Raw genomic sequence first — 23,882 nt, 5'->3', positions numbered from 1 at the left:
CTATTGTACCGCTAAGACAGCAGAGGAGACAGGAGAGGAAGAGCCAGAACACGAACAAACTGAGTTTGTGTCACAGAGGAGGTGTTACAGTTAGGACAGGAGAAACCAGGAGACAAGGGGGCTAAAAAGCCAAAGACAGCAGAAGAAGAGGCGCAGAGGCTACCGGCGCATCAGGCCCCCAGCATCTTCTTGACCAGGTAGCCAGGGATTGAGTAGAGGAAGAGGCCCAGCATGAGGAGCAGCAGTATCAGCCCCAGGGCCTTGAGGATCAGCCAGCGGTAGTTGTGCCAGATGAAGTAACGAATGGACTTCAGAGGGCTCAGAAACCACACAAGACTGGTGTCCGGACGACTTCACAGAAGGAAGGGAAGAGGAGGGAATGTAGATGGAGGCAAAAACAGGGAGAAGGATAAGGAGGAAGAGTCACATACACAGAAAAGGGAAGGGGAGAGACAGAGGGAGACAGTTGAAGAGATGGTAGGAGGAGAAACGAGTGCGAAAGTGTAACAGTGGCTTTTTCATACTGCAAAAAGCAGCGCTCAGGCCAAATCTCATTTGTTCAGTTTTATTCACTGCTTTTTGCATTTGTGGGAATGATTTTCCTGATGAGGAAACTTAAAGGGACACCTGCTCCTTTTTGTGCTTTTTTTCTGCTCCAAACAACCTTCCTCAAATTTGAATGGTACAAAAAAGAACTGTGCAGCTTTATGAATGTTTGTGAGTCTACACATACTCTGAAAAACACATAACACAGGAGCACTTTGGTCACTTACTTTGGTTTTTCCAGTGGATCAGGCTCATTTCGTCCCAGTCCAACAGGACTTTTCTCAGCCTCTTCTGCCGTCACCAGATGAAGCTCAGCTTCAACTTTACCCTAGAATAACAATGTGGTCAACTGGTTATCCACAGTTCCTGTTGACAGTAATTAGTCAAATAATTAATGACAGACATGTTTCTATTGTTAACACTGAATTTATTTTTGATCCAGTACAACAGAAAAAATGTCAGTGTTTTAGGATAAAGCTTGGGGACTTCCTTCTGCTCCATATTATGAACACTTTGTCTCATTAAACATAGGACACCTGAACATTCCTGTCAGTCACATCACTCCTCTCTATTTAAGGTATCGATTTATAAACATATCACATGACAAATTAAGTGCACTTCCCATACAGTTCCCAAATCTTTATAGAAAATTAGGTTTAAACTTAGAAAGTGAAAATTATTGAAAATGTAAATCTTATTAAAATACATGCATTTCTGCATAAATTTGAGTATTGAAATACTTACAGGATGTACAAACAAAATCCTTTGAAAAATAAATGTCATCTTCCTCTACTTTATCTTAATGGTTTTTAACTTTATAATATCCTGTACTTGTCTTGTACTTTAAGGCTTTTACTTTACTCATATTCTTCTTTGTGCTGCTAACTATGGGTTACTTTGTGATATACTTGGATTCAGTATTTCTTGGCCATCTTACCGTGAGCTCCATTTCATCATTCTCATCACGGGCTACAAATGGCCACCAGCCCTTCACTCTCTTCTGTTTGAAGATGGAAATGGTAGGCAGCTCCTGCTCATTTCGGATCATGTCGAGGGAGCACTGTTTGGCCGTCTTAGCGCCGCGTGGGAATCGATTTAGGTCCAGCTCAATTGCACCTGGGGGTGGAATACGTAAAAACAGTTTGGCACTATTATTTCCATTTTCTGTGAGGAAACAGATGGGTATTTCTACTACAATCATAGTTTTTAGTCGACATTTAAGTTCAACTATTTATTCTTTTGAAGTCTGTTTTTTTTTCAACTTGGTTAATTGGGATAAATAGACTGTCCTCCTTCAGGTTCATTGGCTCAACAAAAGAAACACTGTGTACAGTAGATATATTATTATATGTTGAGCACCAAAGGCTTCTGGATGTTATTTTAAGAGTAATATATTATTCTTAAGATGAAAGCATTCTATTGTATTCTATCAATTGTCACTGTACTAGCTGCACAACCATAAAACCAATAAACACATAAAAAAGTACAAAATGTTACCAGTTTACAGTACTTGTACCACAATAATGTAATAAACCATTTATACATTTTAATTCCAATGCATTACGTTGCAAACACTTCATAATTCTTTAGCTTATGCCATCATGCTAGTGACCTATTGCTGTACTTTTACCATTAAGCTTCAGACCTCAGTTTCCCTCGTTTGTCTTTTTTAACCATTAGCTTAGAAATTTATAGTATTTTTTAATAAGTTATCAACGCATCTCAAAAATGCACATCAAATTAAGTGGTTCATACACTATGGTTTTAATGCTAACATTAAATGTATCTCAAGGCTCATTTTACCAGTTGTAACAGGTAGTAAACAGTCTGACTTGCTGACTGATATAGGACCAATGCAACTCAACGGAATAGATTAAATAAAAAGGGCAGCAGTAACTTGATTAATTGCAAATAGTGTATTTAGTGTTCTAGCGAATAATGTAATATTGAATTATTGATTAATACTTGTAACAGCCCACTTAATAACCTAATGAACATTTAGAATGGTAGTTAAATGAAGCTAAATGAGGCCTCACCCAGGAAGTCATCAGCAGAGAAGTGGTCGGCGTCCCAGACCTGCAAAGTGAGCCGAGGAGGGATCTTGTATTCAGTCTCGTCCCATGAGAACATGGACTCTTTCTTGGAGATGACGATCTTCTCTTCAGCCATGAGGTAATCGAAGGGGTAGACGAAGCGCCAGTTAAAGTTGCCCTCGCCGGTGAGGGAGTGGTAGTGAACGTCTGTGTCCTGCTTGTCCTCCTGCTGCCCTTTCAGCCACCTGAGAGGTGGAGAAGGAGAAGGTAAGATCAGCTGTAAGATCACACTACACCTGTTATTTTCTGACATGGAAAATTTCATTGTTGTCATGCACTTCTCGGTTAGAGCAGTGTTGGTTACTTTAGGTTAATTTAGTTGTGGCTGATTTTAGGAGTGTAGGACATGTTAAATGTATCAGTCTGCTAACAAGAGAGATGATGCTAAAAAGGTCAGTCAGAACACGTAATATGGCTCACCAAGATCAAATCAGAGCAGTGTATGGGTGTCTGGTGTCGTTAAAATGTTCTTGGATGACTCGATAGATCTGATTTCATCTTGGAGAGTCACTATTTCCAAAGCCATGCAGACACAAAGTCTTACATAATACTGATATTTAACCAAAACCTCTTTGTCCTGTGTCAGAATGCAGTGTGATATTTACAGGCAGAAGGTAAAAGTCTAAGTGGTAAATCTGTGCCGACTGGAGCTCTTCTACTAACAGCTGATCCAGGCTGGTTTCAGTAGTAGGGAGAGTAGAGTAGGAGGAATGATGTGCAGTATGTATCGATTAGGCAGTGTTGGGAAGGCGTAAGAGGGAACAGATCACTAGTTATGTCTATAGGTTTAAGCCTCATAACACTGTTAAAGCTTTACTAAAAGCTCTTCAGTGTGACTTGAACTCAGGCTGGAATTGTTTAACCTCCTGAGACCTTGTGTCTGCAGATGAGGATGCTTCATTTTGGGATTTCTGCACCTAATTCTTTATTCTTATTAACTGAAACATGTCCTCATTACACTGATCAGAGTAAAAATGGAGTCAAACTCAGACTAATTACTCTTTTTTTTTTTTTTTTTAGTATTGCAAAAATTTTGACATGTTTTAGTAGTAAAATAAAGGATAGAGTCAATTGGGAAGATCTGGCTTGAGGACAGTGGGTCTTAAATCGTTGGGAACATAGAATGAATATAGATATATACTTATCAGGCCCTATTGGTCCAAAATGCAAAGAAAAGTACGCTCAAAATACATATTCTTATCTTAGGTCTTAGGAGGTTAATATTAAATTGTTAAACAAATCTTAAGTACATAATAATTACAAACAGGCTCTGACTGAGTGTAGTAAACCGATCAACCATTACATTGTGACCACTGACAGTAGAAGTGGTAATATTGACTATTTCATTCCAACTGTACCTTTCACTGGGTTGAATATATTAAGCAGCAATTGAACATTTAGTCCTTGAGGGTGAATGTGTTGGAAGCAGCAAAATAAGCAACGTAAGGAACTGAGTGACTTTGCCTAGGTCCATATTGTCACGGTGATGACTGGGTCAGAGCACCTCCATAAGTGCAGGTAAATCTAATAAAATTTTATTTATATAGTGCCAAATCATAACTAAAATTATCTCATGACACTTTATATTTAGAGCTGGTCAAGGTCAGACTCTTAATACCTCCAGGACTTCAGGGATCTGCTGCTAACATCTTAGTCCAGATACCACAGCACACTTCCAGAGATCTGGTGGAGTCTAGGCCTTGGGTCAGAGCTGTTTTTGTGGAAAAAGGGGAACCTAAACAATATTAGACGGGTGGTAGAAATGCTCTGTTCCAATTGGTGCTCAACTGGTGGAGATCTGGTTGTTGTTTTTTTTTTTTTTTAGATACTTTTGGTACGTACCAACCACTTTACATTGGGAACAAACAAACAAGATCTGGAGGTGCTCTGACCCAGTGATTTGACCATCAAAATGTCTCTCGTCACAGTTGCTCAGGTCCCTACTCTTGCCATTTCTAACACATCAGCTTCTAGGTGTATACATTCACTTACTGCCTCATTTATCCCACCTACTAACAAGTCCCATTGAAATGAGATAATTCAAATTAATACCATTTTGCCTGTTGATGTTTCATAATGATATGTCTGATCGGTGTACATTTATATTCAGTATTACTGAAAATAATATATTTGGATCATGGCCTTTTGATTGACATTTTGATTAGTAACTGTATTTTCTTATTAACCATTTATTTTTTTTTTAAGTTTAGTTACTTAATGCCGTTACTCCCCAACACTGCTTTATGTGACCTGTAAGTTCTGTATCACAGCACTGGATCCATCTGAAACAGCCCTGTGTTTAATCTTCATATCTAACAGCTGACTTTAGGTGTTTTTTTTAGTTAATCAGCATAGACTAAAAGTATTAAAGTATTAAAAGTACTTCTCCTATAGTTATTTTAGGGTTGTTTTAGGATGGTGTCCTGCTTGTTACAGTAAACTCCTGAGGTGGCACATCCACAGGTGACACCAAGTCAGCAGTAACGGTGCAGGGAAAAGCAGTTACGGTCAAAAGATGCAAGAGTGAGGAGACTCCACAAAACACTGACAACAGTAACTTTAAGTAGGAATAAAACACCTGAAAGAGGAAGAACCTTCTTCACATCAGACATTTTGACAGCACAAAATTCGCACATGTAAATTTAATTAGAATTATGAATGCAACTCAGGACCTATTTCTGGTGTCGAGCCACTACCAGATATGGCTGAACTTAATACTCACCTTTAAATGAGTGTAAGAAACTATTTTAATTTACTATTTCTAGAAGTAGCTATTTTTTTTTTGAGAAGACATCCATAGACCACACTGTGATCCATTCACTAAATCTGTGCTGATTGGTTCTGTGTTACATTTTTTAGTTTTTCTGCAGCCTGATCAAAACAATTTCTTAAGTAATATTAATGTCCAAGTATCTTTTAAGACCTGTTATTAGACCTTCTAATGAAATGCATAAAGCCAATATTACACATGTTCTTTTGAAAATAATTAGTCAAAATGCCTGCTGTGTAAAACCACAGGACCTCCGTTGTACCAGCATGCATATTCTTTGCTTACAGTGTACATGTCCATGCAAGGGGCTTCAAATAACTTGGAAAATATTATGATAATTAATGTTTTGTAAAACAGATCCATTAACTGCTTCAGTATAAAACCAAACCATGGACTAAACTGTGCACCAAAAAATCCCTACAACTCTAGAATGATATAAAAGTTTATTCAGAAAGAGGAAAAGAGCTCTAAAGATTGATGGTGCATTCAAAACAATGTTTTTAATGTAAATTTACTGTGATGTATCTTGTCTGAATTTGATTTTCTGAACACAGCAAAAGCAAATTTTTGTATTTTAAAAGCAAAAAGTGGATAAATTATTTTTCAATAATTTTTTTCCCTATACATTTTGGTCTGTTTTATCTGAAGCTGTCTAAACAAACTCTAAAACAGCAGCTGCTCCAGAGTTTTTAATCATCCTTTCTCTATAGATGGAGTTACCCAGAAATGTAGAACTGTTCTTAAGGAATTTCCAGTCATCTAAGATTGAACTGGTTTTATGCCTTTTCCTCTGGGTAAGTGAACTGACATGGTTTGGTCCTTACTGGGTGCTGTTTTTTTCTTTGCATTACAGCGTGCTAAATAGAAGTTGTAAAAGGCAAGCGAGGCTGCGTGCTGAGTGGAGAGTGGAAATTGGAAGCAAAAAAGTGGCTAAAGGAATGAGATCAGGGCTTCAGGAGGAGGGGAGTTGTACGAGCCATGCGATGGGATCGTGTGTTTACCCCCTGACATAGATGTCAGACATCTTCTCTCCTGTCATGAAAGCATCGTCCTCTAGAATAACGTCATCAGTGTTCCAAATAATAACACGAAGCTCAAAGCTAGACATCAGCAGAGCATTGACCAGAGAAGAGAGAGAAGACGACAGACAGGAGACACACCACAAACACAAACAACACAAACACGCACACAGGAAAAATGGAAACAAAAACAAAAAAAAATGGTTAACTGCAAAAAAAAATCCACACACAGCTCACACCCACGGGATGAGGCTTGGTCACCGCACCCCGCCGTACCTACCCCCTGACAAATATGTCACTGGACTTTTCCCCAGTGAAGTAATCATCGTCCTCCAGTATTACTTCGTCTGTATTCCAAATAATCACCCTGAGCTCATATCTGGTAAGGGGGGGAGGAAGGAACACACAGTTGGACTTCTATTTGACATTAAATAAAGAACTAGCCAATTAGAAAGACTCACCATCATATAAACCTGTGGATAAAACTACAAAATCTGTGGATAAAATCTGTAACTTTAGACACTTTTTAATCCAGCCATCTTCCCCGTAACGTTTGTAGTCGATTTACATTTTCTTCATATTCTGAAACTAAATACATATTCATATCTATCTCATTCGCTCCCTCTTGGGTCTACCTTTTTGGTTTCCGTGGTGATATGTCAATCGCAGGCCCTGGAGCAGGCATATCCATAGGAAACATATCCACCCACATCTCAATACGGCCCTAAGGACAAACAAAGACTGTTAAAAGCTGTCAAAACAATTCAACTAGGACAAACTAGAATGAGGAGAAAAGGTTTTCGTTAGATGTATGTTTGTTTATCATGAACTTAAGGAGTAGAGTTTGGTGGTTCTCAGCAGGAAGATCACCACGGGAAGTGACTGTAGGAAGTGGGCGTTACAGTTATGGAGAGAAGTTCCTGGAGCCTGGACACTAGTGGTGGGATGAAGAGGGATGGAGTTGACGATGTGATGCCTTTTCAACATGAACAGTAAAACTACAGCCAGATACAGAACCGAGGTGGTGGAGGAGGTTTACAAAACAGAAATGACAGCGAGGGAACAGTTTGATAGCTCACAAATCAATTGTTAACAGAAAGTATGTCAGGTTATGACTAGATGAAGCATAGGGTGCATCTAAACTGCCATTTTTGTTAAGGAAGGTTTGTGATGGAGTGAAATAACTTGAAAGTGTCAATGTCAGCCATGATAAGAACTCTCTATATTCACTAAATGCAAAGGAAAGGAGCTTCGGTGCTTCCTTTAGCATAGGATACACTGGACCATCTTTTACCAAAGGAGATGAGAGTATCATCCCACAACTGGCAACAATGCTGTTTTCGGTTGCAAAAAATTACCATCCAGAGGTGTTTCAACCATTATTCTAATGGTCATCACAGCCTCCCAGTGGTCAAGTGGTAAGGTTATACTATACACTGCAAAAATGGCAATTTGGGAAAAGTGCCCAAATTAGCTAAAAAAAAAAAATGTTCCAGGTCATTGAAAATGGCTGTCCACAGGTGTTTCATGATTTTTTAATAATTATCAGCACCCCCCTGTGGTAAAGAGGTAAGGTTATACAACGTACTTCAAAAAATCATAATTTCAGAAAATACAATTTATTACAAAAGTAAACTGTAAATAGTGAACTGAAGTGGATCTTCAGCAGGAAGAGAAATGTAGTGAATCAGGTGGGCACAAGTTAATTTAAGAAAGAAAGATGTTACGTTGATTTACAACAGTGGTAAGATCGTGCTGATTCAAGGATCTACACTGACAAATAAGAATGAGGATCCATCAAAGTCAAGGAAAAGTAGTTAGGAAATGTATAATGTAAGTAGTTTATTGGCCTGTTCTGATGCACCCTTTTGAGTTGGTGACAGAAATTTCACTGAGCTTCATTTTAGTTCAAGTGTCCAGATAAGTGTGTGTTGTTCTTACTTGTTCAATGCCGGGTTTGTCAGGGTTGAGCAGCGGTCTGGTTTCCACGTGTTCAGGAACAAGTTTGCAGCCAACTCTGGGGATCTCCTCCCAGTGGTTCAGGACTGTCAGAGCCAAATGCTCCTCAGTTTGCTTCTTCAGGCCTGGAAGAACCACAAAAGATGAGAGAAGATGATAATGAAATCCTGACCAGATACTGACACTGTTGTATAGTTTGTTCCTTATTCTGTTAGGAAAATTAAAAAAGCTTCATTATTAAAATAACAGAACTGTCTAAAAGTCAATCAGCCCTTTATTCATTATCACATTATCTCTGAATGAGCACAAAACCTGATATTATTTTATCAACCTGAGTTTATATAACATTTAGTATTAAACAGTAGATAATAAAACAGTACATTTGCCAATAACAGATGACAGTAAACAACAAAAACTACAATATTAGACTATCTTTGAGACAAAAATGCTGCTGTAAGTAATAGCAACTGATAAGAATATGACTAATACAGCACACAGATTACTGATCATCATATATACTAATTGTACACAAAATAAGTTGATCTAATATATGAATCATTGTGGTTTTACTGTCTATTAAACATCCATTATAACAGGTCTTCAAACACTGTGATGGTGATTCATACCATTTTCATCTTCAATATCTGTTGGTCCCTGGAAGATTCGATTTGCCACTTTGACTTTGCCTCCTGGTCCATAATGAGGTCCATCAATCTTTCCGTCCTTGCACAGCTTAGTCAAGATCTGAGTGGGCTTCAGAGGGTCCCGCCAAACATTGTATCCATGGCTGATATTTGGGAAAACAAAAAGATTATTAAATCTCTCAAAATTTGTGATACATTATTCTCTAAAGACTTAAGATACAGAGGAAATGACCAGGGGTACTGCCAAAACAACACTAATGTGTAGGAAAAAATGTATTTATTAGTGCTTTGTGAAGCAAACCTCCTTTTATAGTGATAGGTCAACAATTTTTGTAAAAAACTGAGTAATGTTCACCGTTTCCTTGAGCCAGTGTCAGTCATGGGCCCTTCTGTCCCCTTTATAGTGTCCCTGGAAATGACAAACATTTACTTACAGTGAGTAGTTGGAAGAAATGCCACACGTCGCTCTGTATTTGCTGTAGAAACGATTCTCCAAGTCAATCTTTGTTTCTCCGATCAGGTCGTCGGTGCCAACCAAGTCCCAGTCATACACGGACACTGTCAGCATGGACTCCATGGGAAAAGTGGCCTCAATGTCAAAAGATCTGAGCACAAAGAAGTAGAAGGTTAACTTCTATTTATGTGTCTACTTTTAGTTCAATAAAGTTATTTCTTCCTTGTTAACTGACAGGTTATGTTCTTTAAGGCTAATGTAATGAATTGTTTTCTGTTTTAAATTTACACAAATGTTTTTTCTAGCTGACAATTGTGTTAGAGACATTTCTCCTGCACGGCAACATAAATACAACGAAGTGAAATAAACCCCTAAAAACAGGTGGAATATTCTTCTTCACTCACTTGCCAAAAACCGGATTAAGCTGTTTGGAGATGTAGTTCTCTTTGTCTTTGACCTCTGACTTGCCCAGTTTAATCACAACATAAGGATCAGCCTTCCCATTGATATCTGCAGGATGAAGATCAGTAGCCTGGGGTGGAATAAACAGACCAGGTCAGACAACATCATATTCATTCTTTTTTTTTTTAAACAAACTTTAACTCATAAAGATCCAAACATCCACTGCTGACAAAAAACATCTACTGATCTAAAATGTTCAACGTTAGAACCACTAATCCTGCAGTTTTTTGGCTTTTCATGGTCATCAGATATGACCCATTTGTACGTTTAGGGCCTCCTTTAGTGATTGTGGAAAGGCCGTCATCTTCTGCAACATTGATTCATCAATAAAACACATTTATAGTTTTACAAATGACAGTAGTTTTACATGCTAATTTTTCTATTCAGTTAATGATATATTTTGTTGAAAAAGTCACCTTTTCTCTGCTTTGATCTAATTCATTCATTCATCTTTGGAACCCTCTTTATCCTCACTAGGGTCGTGGGGAGTGCTGGAGCCTATCCCAGCTACCTATGGGCAAAGGTGAGGTACACCCTGGACGAGCTGCCAGTACATCGCAGGGCCGACATATAGAGATGAACAACCAATCACTCTCACATTCACACCTATGGGCAATTTTAGGTTAACCAATTAACCTATCAGTGCATGTCTTTGGATGGTGGGAGAAAGCTGGAGTACCCAGAGAGCACCCACACAAACACAGGGAGAACATGCAAACTCTACATAGAAAGATCCCTAGTTGGATGTTTTGATCTTTATGTTGATGTTTTGGCCTTTGTATTTACTCTGAGCTTTTATGAACATCTACATGATCATTGAGTTAAATATAGGAAAATACCAGATTTTCACTGAAACATGCAAAATGCAGAGGATAATATTATAATAAATGGTGGGAAAGAAAAAAAAAATAATTTGGAAGCTGTGACAAAAATAGTTGTGGGTCTTAAAGGCTTAATGTTGCACAACTAGCCCACAGATGACTCACCCTGACCACATAGACACGGACGAGGACGTTGATTGGATCGTTGTGTGGAATGCTCTGGAACATGCCCATATTAGGATCAAATCCCGCCTCTCTTGTGATCTCTTCAGACAGAGGTAGCTTGTACATACATAAGGATCCCTGCATCACAGAAGAACAGCATGTAACAAACAACATACTTGAATCTGTAAAACATGTACAAATAAAAAACTCGCTGCTGCACCTTGAATCTGCCAACGATTCTGTCATCATCCAGAGCATGCTCGTCATCGTCCCCGGCTTTTCCTCTGTAGAGGTTGAATGTATGAAGCCAGTCTTCAAACTTGCCATACTCACCCTCCAGCTCCTTGTTGTAGACCTGCATCAATGACCAGTCACATGTCTGAATGTACATGTATTACGCACAGACTCATGTCATTAGTGTGTAAACATATGAAGGTAATACACACCACCAGTTCATCCACTTTAGGTTTAACCGGCTGCTTCTCAGAGCCGTCGACAGCATGGCCTTTCTTCTTGTCCTTGGAGCTCTTCTTCTCTTTGCCCTTTTCCTTCATCTTTGACCCTTTTAGGAGAAGGTCATCTGGTTTGATGTCTGATCAGAGGGGTGAGTGGAGGTGGAGGTGGATAAAGACGGGCTGGAGTCATGAAGGTAGGGATGCACACAACGCTCCACATTTTGCTCAACATGAAAGCTGACAGGTGTTGTATTTACAGAAAACTGAAGTTGTTTCAAATGTTGTCAAATATTCTGGAAATAAACTCCAGGACATTGCAAAACACATTACAAGTTCAACAATTTGACTTATGGGGTAACACAAAATATGCTGTTAGTCATTAGTGTGTGGGTTGAATATGCTATTTTAGAACGGGAAACTTGATTTAGTGAGATATGTTTGATTAATTCAGTGAGCTTGTATCAGGCAACTTTCATGTCAGTGCAGAAAGTGGGGACTCATGCTGATGTATGAAATGGTCATGAATATGATAATGTTTTACAATATTCATGCACCGATGACGAAGAAACACAAATGACGCCTCTGTGCTTTGATCTAATTCCCAAAGAACACAGTTAAACTAAAGATAGTGCAGTTAGAATTGAATTCTTTATCAAAATCAACAACCTTTAAATAAATCTTACAATGGTGCTATATGAAGCATTAGTTAAAATGTAGTAAGACTTTACACTGAATATGTCCAAGGCCTATCCAGTACTTAAAAGGGTCTTATCATCCTGTAACTATAATGCTTATTACAAACATCTTAATACAAAATGCTATCAATTTTATCTACTCTAGGTCTACATAATGTTGGAAAAAATGACAACTATCTACAATACTGTGCAGTAATCTTATTGTTTTTACACGGTTGTAATGAGCATATCTATTTCTTAGTCTCCTTATTAAAATACAGTAATATAAATATTGTGCACAGCATTAAAGTCACAAAAAAAAGTACATGACCTCCACTTAGTGTGATCTCTGCTCCCATGACAAAAATTAGCCAAAAAAAGAACAAACACTGGACGTGTTGAATGAAACCTGCTGTAAAACACTAAATGATTAGTTCAGTAAATTTCGTAACGTCTGTGGAGAGGTACATGTTAAGTACAAAGGAAGATCACATTAAATACTGGATAATCCAGTCTTGTTTTTTTTCCTGAAATTCTTTTTTTTTTTTTCCATACTGTCCCATATTTTTCAGAAATGCATATATTTAAATTGATGTGTATGCACACTATACCATTATATTATTACACTCTTGCTTAAAACAACAAGCCTACTTGTGGCCTAAGTCTTTTGCACAGTGCTGTATATTATGAATTTATTAAACCTACTAGAATGATTGGGGTGATTTTGTAGTGAAGTGCATCTGTTCTGAATATAAAAATCATTTTTACTGTGAATATTGTATATATTTTGGAAGGTGTTTAGTCTAACACACCAGCTGTTTCATTATGAAGACACTAGACAAAGTATCTGTTTCATCCATTCTGTAGCTAAAATAAATCCATGCAATTGATGTTACTTTTCTTTTGCAACCATAACTTACTTTTCAGTTTTTCAGTGTTATTCTCCTGTAGCTTGCTCATTTTCAGTTTGTGGTTGAGTTCATTTGCCTTATTTGGCAGTTTATGTCACTGTGATGTGACTGATGTTAATGCATGCACTGCAGTTACGATGCTGCAACAACATATTGCGCAGCCTTTCTGCAGAATAACATCTTAAAACTCAATACCTGTGACATCTTCCTTTAAAGGAAATCAAAGCGAGTGGTTTCTGGGTGTGCTGGCAGGCAGCCCGGCTGATTTGTTGGAGTTCAATACCTGCAGTTTCTGCTGCTATCTCCAGGTCCTCCCTCTCCTCTGCCTCTGCTTGAGCTGCCTCCTGAGCCCTGAGGGTCTGGAAAATAAAGGGAAAAGAAAAGTTGGCCTAGTTTTTGGAGTGTGAGGGTAAAGCAGGATACACTGTAGACAAGACAAGAACAGTAGAAACAAACCTCCTTCAGCGTCTCTATCGAAGCAAAATACTTTGACCACCAGTCGAGCACACTCTCGTCTGTCTCTTCCTCCTCTTCCACTCCTCCTTTCTTTTTCTTCTTCTTCTTCTTTTTCTCTTTGTCACTTTCATCTTCATTCTGTTGAAACAGTTTAATATCTAAAATCATTCTCAGTAGCTTAATTTATTGCTCATTTTGCTCATGCACCGGTAAAGTGAAGCGGACATATTTTCATTGTAAAATTTCTACTGGAACAATTACTTACCATGTCAACTTTTACAACAGCATCAGATGTCTATTTTAGGGGGCGTCACATAAAACAACACAAGGATTAATACAAACAGTGGATGATGCAAGCAGGAGCGGCACATACAGCATACAAACTAAAGGCATGTCAAAAGGACTGGACTTAAAGCAGTGCTTATACACGCTCGCATTTCGCAGATGTAAACACACACAATATACTCCAGAATACTGTGAAAAAAACCACAAGGAAACCTTACAGCGTCTAACTTCACTATTGTGTCCATTTTTCGAATCCCCTCCGAGTCCATGTTGACCAGGACGTCACCTGCGGGGCGAGAGAAAGTGCGGGAGGAAAGGCTGGGTGAGGAGCGAGGCTGGGAGCCGCCATTGGCAAGGACCATGTAGCCATTCATTAGCTTAGCTGAGGTGAGGCCGAAGGGCAAAGACAGCAGGCGACAGGAGAGGCCGGCAGTGGATGAGGACAGGACAGCCAAGAACATGCAAAAGAGAGAGAAGAAAACAGATGGAGGGAGGACAGAGGCAGATGGTGAAGCCACAAAGCAAGCAGAGGTCACCAAAATTAGAGTGGATTTTTACTCTTTAGGGAGCGATAGGGAAGAATTAAAATTGAAACGGAACTTCCAAGTTTAACCTTTTTTGACTTGTGACTGTTTAAGTTTTCCAGAAATCTAGCAACAGATGGTACTGAAAAACAAGTTAAAACACAAAACTTTTTTTTTTTTTTTAAACAATCTCTTGAAATGAATAGAGATGTAATTCTGAAATAAGAAATCCAAGAAGTGGAAAAGAAATGAATGAAATACACACAGTTCATACAATACAACACTACAACATATGGAGAATACAAGTGTGGTATGTAAGAGAAAAATCCAAAAAGCCATATGGGTCCAATTCAATACAACTAAAAGTCTTGCACTGAAAACTTCAAAATGGACTCTAAGTATGAAAATAAAAAGTAGTTATGGTGCAAATAGTCCCTTCTGGTGTTTTACATATGATGTTTTTGGATTCATCAGTTTGTATTATGTTTTCCTGGTGTAGATATTTAAGTCTGAACTCAACTATTTAACATACTGTTATATAGTTTAATCTGTACCAATGCATCATATTCTGTGAGATCACCACATGTTGTCAGATGTCTTTAAAAGCTTTCATGAACTCAAAAACAGTCACGTTTCCATCTTTTGACAATACAGGTTGAAGGTACTTAGCCTTATCTTTCATTTTGTCATAATCATTCAGAATCAACACATTTGCATAGTTTTCACTGGATATGAAAGAGATGAAAAGCTGGAATCTGTACAGTAGCCAAAGGTGTTGGGGAAGTTGCATAAAATGAAAATACAGCACCTACAATCAGTCCTTCAGTGCAAAACCGAAATGCTAAAAACTAGATTCTTCGCTACTTAAACCACCTGGTCTGACTTTTATCAGTTACAACAGTTAAAAATGCAACAGGTCCCTCATTTATTACTGAATATAGGCACTCAGAGGACTGTAAGCACCTGCAGTGGCCCAGTTGTTCGAGGTTTTGTCTGGAGCACTGTAGATGAAGCGCCTCAGGCTGGAGACGGCATGAGACCCAACCAGGATGTAGCGGCCAAATGCACGGCAGTCAACTACTCGGATGTTGAGTGGAGGGTGGAGGAGCTCATTTTCTGGCAGGTCCTGAAGTTAAAAAACAACAGAGTTAATGAAATTAGTCAAAGTTCTGTATCAAACATCTGTTTCCTGTCACAGCACTGACTTCAGATTTTAATCAAAAAAAGTCAGACTAATTCATCTTTGCAGGGCACTGATAAGGATTCTGAATATACATTGGAGCTTTTAACAGTAAGAAACGTCGGACTGACTTACCACCTCAAACCATTTAACCAGGGTGCTGAAGTTGGGGTTCTTCTTATAATTTTGGATGAGAGCAGATTGCACTCCTTTACCCGCACACTCAATATCCACACGGGGTCGATCCACCTGGGCTAGGTTTACCCTCTTCAAGTCCCTTAATCCCCAAAACAAAACCTGAAGAAATAAAGAACAAAACAAACCAAAATACAGTAATTTACAGCGCAGAAACCACACCCCTTTGAATCGTCTTCTAAGACATTGACTGAGATCAAGGTGGGATTTCTGCAAAAAAAAACATTTTGGACCTTGTGACTGTTACTTGGTTTATATTAAAAACGGTTGATTACGCAAATCTGATTGTGTATGAGGTGACTAAAAAAAAGTGTATATGAATGGTTTGTATGGATGTTTTGTATGGAATTATATTTGTGCCAGTTTCGTGAGCGAGCAATGATAGATTCTGAGCACACAATTAGAGATTTTGAGCACATAAAAATATATTTTGCAAGCACATTAATTATATTTCAAAAAGAAATTATGCTTGAGCAAACAAAAATCGATATTGTGCTCCATAAATGCGTTTGCATGTTAGTTTTACTCATAACGTTCTCTCACAAATTCTTTCCACGGCGCACAAACAGACTGCTGCGCTCGCTCACTTTCCCCTTCCCTCTCTCGCTCAACCTCCCTCTCCCTGCGCGCTCAGGTTGTGTCCGCACGCTCAACTTGACACACACGTTACAATTGTGCCACAAAACCAACCAATCGGAGCTTACGGAAGTACACTCTGAGTGGCTGTTCACTCTCCAATTAGCTTGCTAGTTACATTTACCCGAAAAAAAAGCGCTCGATGAGACAGACACAGATCGGAAGAGGAGGAATTGATTCTACACAAACTTCGGTCAGTATTTATTATTATTATGATTGTATGGAGCACAATATTGATTTTTGTTTGCTCAAGCATAATTTCTTTTTGAAATATAATTGATGTGCTTGCAAAATATATTTTTATGTGCTCAAAATCTCTAATTGTGTGCTCAGAATCTATCATTGCTCGCTCAAGAAACTGGCACAAATATAATTCCATAGTTTTGTGCTATTGTAAAAAATATACAGAGGAAAATGTGTCAACAAAGCAAAGGATGCGGATCTAGTTTGATTATTAGTTTGTAAAAAGGGGAGGGAGTCAATAAGTTATACTTCTTCCCACTTCTTTTCGAGTGCAAAAAAATTGTATTTATTTATTTGTTTTGGCCATGTTGTATGATTCTTTATCTGATGATTCTATGTGCTCGAAATAAACTACTACTACTACTACTACTAAATTAATTTTGACTGACATTCTGCAGCTCATCCATTCATATGCCTCTAGCGTGGCTTCAACTAGTTGATCATAAAAGCTGAACTTTTTTGCAGCCCTTGCACAAATTACTGCCAAGCTGTTAAATTTTTAGAGCTGAGCTTTGAGAGGAATACAAGATCACAAGTGAGTTCTCCAATCTGGGGTCGAAAGAAAATTCCAAGTGTCAGCTTTGCATGACTTTGAACTGCACTAAAATTTTCTATCAGGTATCGAAAGTCATCTGGATTTTGATCACACAATTTATAGAAAGAAAACAAAGGCATGACATGCTGCTAATGATTATATATCGACTTTTGCACAAATCAAAATCCTGGAGTGCTGGAGGGAGTCGTTTCAGTTATGAAATCTCCTGGTACAAAAATCATTGTTAACCAGAATATGTACAGTCGCGGAAAAAATTATTAGACCATCAAATGTCATCAAAAACAATGGTCATGCAATCAAGGACTAACACCTGTATGTATCATGTGACTAAAACAGACAGAGAAGAAAACACAGAATGCCTAAAGCACTGTTTTTGGTGATACAATACCATAGCTATTGATGTAAGACCTGAAGTGATTTTGGTTACTGTCAAGAAAACCATGGAAAATGGCTAGATATCAGCTCTTAAATTAAACTCTTAGGAGCTATTTTTGTTGTTATCATTATATTTATTCAAACAAATGTACCTTTAGTTGTACTAGGCATTAAAATGAACAAGACACTGATGAAAACAAGGGTGGTCTAATAATTCTTTCCACAACTGTATCTTCTCCTGCATGGTCACTGTTATCTTTAAGTGTGCAAATATTGTTGATTTTCAAAGTTTTTCTACTGGCTTTTAGATGTATAGTGTTTCAATCAAAGTCTTCAAACACATTTGTAAACATCATATACTGCAATACACTATTGTCCTTGTATACTAGACTATTGGTTTTTATACTTGCATTATTGTTCTGTTTACTGTTTGGTCTCACACTGTTTGTACACTTTTATGAAAAATTTTAATTCATTCTATATCTTTTTATACATATATTTACTCTACAATGCATGAAAGCTAAGGCTAAGCCGGAGTCAAATTCCTTGCTTGTGTGCACAAACATGGCAAAAAAAAAGCTGAGTCTGTCTGAGACCGTATTAGATCATGGTTTGCTCTAAAATCCTTAAAACCCCTCAAATTCTGACTACTGGTGTGTACGGAGAGATTTTCTACTTTCAGCAGATCAATGATGGAAAAACAAGATGGTAATTTTGCAGAGAAAAAGTCAAACATTGCACTGAACAAACCCTGAAAGAGAATAGAAAAATATTTTTTAATCTCACCTCTATTCGGTAGCGACTGAGAACAGGCCTGATACCTAATGGCACAGGCAGAATGGGCCCTCGCTCGGAGTCTGTCGGCCCTTCGAGAGGAGGAAGTTCAGCTCGCCCTCCTTGACCGATCTATTTATAGAGAAAGAGGGCGTAAGTGTAAGAGTACCAACAGAGCTGCCACACTTCTGCGATATTTGTTTTGTGATACAGTGCAAGCACTATAGTAGGCTTCTTTCTAGCAGTCTAATATTTATATCAAATCCTGTTTTGGTTAATGTCATGTCAGACGAGAATAAAGACAGTTATTGCAATACAAACACTGATGAGTAAGACAAAGATGGGATGAAAAGAGAATGAAAAGAGCACCTTTATTTGAGGAACAGCAAAGTTATGGACAGCAATCAGAGCTCTCCTAATCTCCTCTGCATCATAAGGTATCTGGATTCGGCCCAGAGAGGCACAGAACGGAGACGCAGGAAAGAGCAAGAGACATAGGAAATGGATATTTCAACAGACAAAGAAGGAACAGTGATTGTTTAGCAGATGATTGTTTAGAAGATGGAATTTGTAGAGGAAATGAGAACGGGAGCGATGGGAGGGTGGAGGAGTAGAAGCCAAGTTGAAAATGTATTCAGTATAAATTATGTAAAGCGAAAAAATGAAATTGCAAAGAGGAGGGGATGGCATACAGGAATGTCAATAAGAAGACGGAGAAAGAGAAATAACTCATTTTTGGCAGTGACGGAGAGGTGGAATTCTAAAATGAGAAAACTAAGAAGTGGAAAGCACACAATGCACAGATCATATAAAAGGACACCGTTTCATGTTAAAGCAGATGAAATGAAATGTGAAATAAGAGAAAGAGAGGAGTCTTATATACATATGGGTGCTTCTATGAAACAGGGTTCATTTTGGTACCTGGTACTTTGCCAAGTTTTTTAGACCCAATAATAAAAGAGAAATTTAGATACATTTCCCTCCAGGATGTACCTAATGATGACCTCAGATAAATGCAAAAAAATTATACTCTTGCTCTGAGCCATCCCAAAATTAATAAATTTTTAGTAAAATATTGGGGCCAAAAATAGGACCAAAATTGGGACATGAAAAGCTATCTAGGCATCAGTGCATTTGATCTGGAAAAAATCACCTGAAGTAGTCTTATGTAGCACTATAAATAAAGACACTGTGTGTGGGTTTTTCATGAATCTCAGTCTCATTCCAGGTTTCGCGTGTAACCCATCGTGTCCTCACGTGTTACATGTGGAACCTGCCCATTTAAACACAAATAAATCGGGAGTGATTTTGCAACAGCTGTCATTTTTGTGAAACACTCTGCCTTGCATAATTAGTTTGATTCCCAAAATGTACCAGTAAGAGAATAAAAAGATATTTGAAAAAATAGTAGCGCAAAATTTTCGTGTCCTTTTTACCGTGTTACATGTACATTTTTGTATAAAAATAATATAAAAACGTGTTTTATCTGAAAAATAGTTTCTCTTTTATCTCAATAAATATTTATTTTTGAAATAGACCCAAAGTTCTTCCAAACTTACCTCATAACATTAGTCTACATCTGGTTTGAATTTTTAGCCCCTCTGTCCTGTTTTTGGGGACCAGTTTCATAGAAGCACCCAGATGTATACGAGGGCTGTTCAATAAGTTCATGGCCTCACCCAGAAATACTGGTTGTTATAATACAGGATGTTACATTCTTTCGTGATGGGATAGTGATGCTTGAACATCGATGGACCAAGTGCATTGCTGTAAATGGAGATTATGTTGAAAAATAAAATATAAATTATCAGTCTGTGTTGTTCTGTTCTGGGTGAGGCCATGAACTTATTGAACGGCCCTCGTAAATGTTGCAATGAGGGGAAGAAAAACTAACAATGAGCTCAATATGACTTTATCTGTGGTACAACTGTCATCTTCTGTGAATGTTTCTTTTAAATTCAACAGAATGACAGACTCTATGTTCGGTGGTGGCATGTTTGTGCATGCATATGTGAAATCATTCATTCATCTGCATGTTTATTTGTGTGCTCTTGCATATATTACCTGCAGCAGTTCAAAAGCAGCCAGCAGCTCTCCGGCAGTGCAGTTTCCTCTGTAAATCTGGTAATACTCCAGCTGAGGGGGGAACCTCGGGGGTCCGTAGTGCTCATCACACATTTTGATGGTGGGCTTAGCAAATGTCCGACCTATGAACTCTGCCTTACCCTGAACATCACATCATGGTAGCAGGCAGGGGTGTGAGTTAGACACAGGTGTGGGAGGTACATTTTCCACATCAGCCACTTGGTGTCAGTATTGAACAAAGTGGTTAAAGGGTAAAAAATGTGGGATTTACGGAGGCAGAGCTTGAGAACCAGCAAAAACACACTCTTACCATCACACTTTGTGACTTGAACTAAATTTACATGCAGTTTTTCTCTAGAGGAGCTTCATTAAACAAGGGATTCATGCTGCATTGATGATTATTAGCTTTAAGAACACATAAGCTGACATAGTTTGTGTACTCTATTAGGCAAGACAACAGGAGTAAGGCCAGTGTTCATGGACAGGAGTGAGACAAGAGAAAACAGACAGTAAAGGATGGAAAAACAAAACATCTTTAGTTTAGTGAGCACAAATTAAATCCTGTTAAACTAGTTTTGATGAGTATCAGTAAATTATTCATCTTGTGTTTTATCTGTATGTAGAGAATGATCATACCACAGTGTCCTGGTCATAAATTTCAACCACGATGATTGGTGGGTCGTCTCGCAGCTCGCTGGCCTCACCAAACAGCTCCACATTGTCAAACACCAGCAGCTGATCCCATGTAGGACACAGCGTCTCACTTAGGACCTGGAGCACATACACATCATTAGTACATCTCAAGAAAGCATTACAGCGTAGCACAGCACAGTCTGTCTAGTAGAACATAGACTATATTTTGTACTTTTTGCATTGTGCTCTGACATCATTACAGTCTATTCCATAAGCAGATATGTAACTTTAATGCAAACAGTGAGCACAGATCTATCTATAATAATAATAATGGATTACAGTAGATTTATATAACGCTTTTCATTTCATTTTCATTCACACTCACCTATCTATCTATCTATCTATCTATCTATCTATCTATCTATCTATCTATCTATCTATCTATCTATCTATCTATCTATCTATCTATCTATCTATCTATCCATCCATCCATCCATCCATCCATCCATCCATCCATCCATCCATCCATCCATCCATCCATCCATCCATCCATCCATCCATCCATCCATCCATCCATCCATCCATCCCTTTGTTCTGTTTCCCTGCATGCAAATATTCCAACACTTTTTGCAAAGGTGCCATTTCTCCCTAATTATTTTAATGCCAAAAATATGGTTGTGAAGGTCTCAAAGAAATATATAACTGTAGCTTTTTACCCTTGTTCCAAAATGATAATGTGTTCAGCCAGACTGATTTCCAGCTGTGGCAGTGCTAACACAGTGTGGAGATAACAGCCAAGTCAAACATTCATGTTTTTACCTCAGTGACCTGGCTGTGTGAGGAGAAAAAGACTCGTGCAAAGGGATCAGAAAGGCCACTGCTGTCAGCAGCAAACAGACTTCGGGCCTGGTACATGTGTGCTCTGAGCTGAAAAACCTGTTTCACTGGAGGACAGACACAGAAAAACATGTCGCTTTACATTAGCTGACCATCGATTCCTGTTGAGATCAATCTTCTACTGAATTTAGAGAAGTGAAACGAGAAAAAAGTGATCGATAAAAGTCAAAAGCTTGAATGAGTTTATCTGATTTTGATTTCAAACATCGTAAATTAACGGGAATTCTGATGTGAAACTTGATGGTGAGTCAAAAAATAGTTTTAACATTTGAAGTGAATAAGTGTTGACTGCTGCTGTTACTCTGTAGCCAAAGTGTTAAATTGTCATTTCTAGTGTGCACTCACTGTTATAGACGAGGCTAACAGGGGGAACAGACTGAAGACCAGGGCCCGTTTTAGCAGCTTTGATCTCTTCAAACCCATTAGGGAGACCACTGAGGAAATCCTTCCTCTGCTTGTTGAGGCCCAGCCACAGATAGAGCTCCAGCTTTGCCTGAACTGTCCAGCCTGCAGGACCAAAGCCCTTCTTACCAGGAAGCTGTGGACACAGATTACAGCCGAAATGAAATGAATAATTAAGAGTTTCATTTAACATTCCCAACACTGAGAGAAAGCTCAGCAGTATGCTCAGTGTGTATACTCTATTTGGTACTAACACTGTCAGTCATTACCTATTATTCAAACTATGTTGCAACTTGATCTAGTCAATGACTATTAAATAGCTGCCAATTGATTCCCTCTCTATAAGCAGTTTACATGCCAATTCACCATAAAAATTCATTACTGTATTGTGATTCCAAACTGATTATTTCACACAACATTTAGCAGCAACTTCACATTACAACATTCCTGGTTTCAATTTTAACCAGTGATGACAAGATACTGTGGATCTAAAATGCCTCATGCAGTTACTCAGTTTAAACATCATGGGAAAAATTACAGTTGATTAAAAATCAGCAAAGTGTCTATTAATGTGAAAATAACAAATCAAGAGTCAGTACAGAAATGAAGATGATCATACTTTGAGAAAGACAGCTTTGACTTTGCCACAGTCTTTTCCAGTTTCTTCATCGACTATCGAGAACAAAATGTCTTTAGAAGGAACTCGGGCGTATGCGATGCGTTTGTTGTTGCTCATCATCCAAATAAAAACATCTGGGATGCTGTGTTGTGGCTAGAGAAACAGAAACAATTGACAAGGAGCCAGTTAATCTCATTATTCTACGTAGCTATACAGTAAATCCTGCATTAACATAATGTAATTCACAATTCATACACTACAAACGTTCTAGGTCATTTCCTCCACAGTAGCAGAGTTATGAATAAAGTAACACAAAGCTAAAGTTGTACCTCGTCAGCAAGGAAACGAAGCCTCTGTAAGAAGTTCTGCACCAGCTTAAGTTTGTCTCTGACTGTGTTTTTCTTTACTTGAGTGCGAATCTGTTTAGCCTGTTGTCCCATGCTGTCCTGCAGGAGGAGAGGTGATAAAAGGTATGTATATACACATACTGGTATATGGGTCTATTTAATGCAACAAGTTATTCAAAATATAAAGCAATTTACAATCCAAATGACATCTTTATGCATACATTAGTTATACAAGGTGTACATTAGTTGCTAAATAAATAATGACCATTTCATAAGTGGTTCATTTATTATATGAGCATTTTTTTTCACTTTTTACAGCTGTCTTCTTCTGCCAGACATTTGCATTTCACTGCAATAAGATTTGAATTACCCCACAAACACTGCTTAGTTAGATACCAGCAAAACAAATACATTCAATATTATCACTATAACCCTAACAGATTTATTGCATAGCATTAATTTCCAACAGAACATTCAATACAAACATTGACTTAGAGCAGAATGTAAGCCAAACACAAGAAATATAGCAAATGTATGCAAATGTATTGCAGAGACATTATTATAAGATGAATGAAACAGCATTTCAGGAATTAATTTCCTTACTTGGACCCTCTCTGTTTATTTTCAGTGAAGCTGAGATAGTGACTAAATATAAGTTAAATTAATGTCATTTCTTACAGCTTTATCTTTATCAGTATCTGT

The 23,882-nt window shown here is 38.1% G+C and overlaps 1 protein-coding gene across 13 annotated transcripts in view; it reads right to left on the bottom strand.

Annotated features, from left to right (window-relative positions):
* The window catches only part of otofa (otoferlin a), a 109,845-nt gene that overhangs the window by 4,736 nt on the left and 81,227 nt on the right, over positions 1 to 23,882 (bottom strand). For 2 of the 13 annotated variants that reach the window (XM_030128187.1, XM_030128190.1), the window contains exons 21-46: positions 23,163 to 23,279; positions 22,834 to 22,986; positions 22,158 to 22,350; positions 21,735 to 21,859; positions 20,919 to 21,053; positions 20,262 to 20,423; positions 18,567 to 18,638; positions 18,210 to 18,329; positions 15,554 to 15,715; positions 15,202 to 15,364; positions 13,933 to 14,096; positions 13,695 to 13,724; positions 13,430 to 13,567; positions 13,257 to 13,332; positions 11,380 to 11,525; positions 11,154 to 11,288; positions 10,934 to 11,071; positions 9,890 to 10,017; positions 9,466 to 9,636; positions 9,014 to 9,174; positions 8,370 to 8,512; positions 7,064 to 7,152; positions 6,411 to 6,509; positions 2,583 to 2,824; positions 1,484 to 1,662; positions 774 to 874 (exon numbers count right to left, since the gene is read on the bottom strand). In XM_030128187.1, the coding sequence (XP_029984047.1) occupies positions 774 to 874; positions 1,484 to 1,662; positions 2,583 to 2,824; positions 6,411 to 6,509; positions 7,064 to 7,152; positions 8,370 to 8,512; positions 9,014 to 9,174; positions 9,466 to 9,636; positions 9,890 to 10,017; positions 10,934 to 11,071; positions 11,154 to 11,288; positions 11,380 to 11,525; positions 13,257 to 13,332; positions 13,430 to 13,567; positions 13,695 to 13,724; positions 13,933 to 14,096; positions 15,202 to 15,364; positions 15,554 to 15,715; positions 18,210 to 18,329; positions 18,567 to 18,638; positions 20,262 to 20,423; positions 20,919 to 21,053; positions 21,735 to 21,859; positions 22,158 to 22,350; positions 22,834 to 22,986; positions 23,163 to 23,279 (3,542 nt within the window). Of the gene's footprint in view, positions 1 to 163; positions 352 to 773; positions 875 to 1,483; positions 1,663 to 2,582; positions 2,825 to 6,410; positions 6,510 to 6,708; positions 6,808 to 7,063; positions 7,153 to 8,369; positions 8,513 to 9,013; positions 9,175 to 9,465; positions 9,637 to 9,889; positions 10,018 to 10,933; positions 11,072 to 11,153; positions 11,289 to 11,379; positions 11,526 to 13,256; positions 13,333 to 13,429; positions 13,568 to 13,694; positions 13,725 to 13,932; positions 14,097 to 15,201; positions 15,365 to 15,553; positions 15,716 to 18,209; positions 18,330 to 18,566; positions 18,639 to 20,261; positions 20,424 to 20,918; positions 21,054 to 21,734; positions 21,860 to 22,157; positions 22,351 to 22,833; positions 22,987 to 23,162; positions 23,280 to 23,882 lie in introns of those variants that run through there. The other 11 variants (XM_030128188.1, XM_030128193.1, XM_030128192.1 and 8 more) reach the window with 10 other exon arrangements.

Source organism: Sphaeramia orbicularis, chromosome 24, assembly GCF_902148855.1.
Source record: "Sphaeramia orbicularis chromosome 24, fSphaOr1.1, whole genome shotgun sequence".
Taxonomy (NCBI): Eukaryota; Metazoa; Chordata; class Actinopteri; order Kurtiformes; family Apogonidae; genus Sphaeramia; species Sphaeramia orbicularis.
Note: the sequence above shows the minus strand (reverse complement) of the source record. Positions and strands in the feature narration are given on the sequence as shown.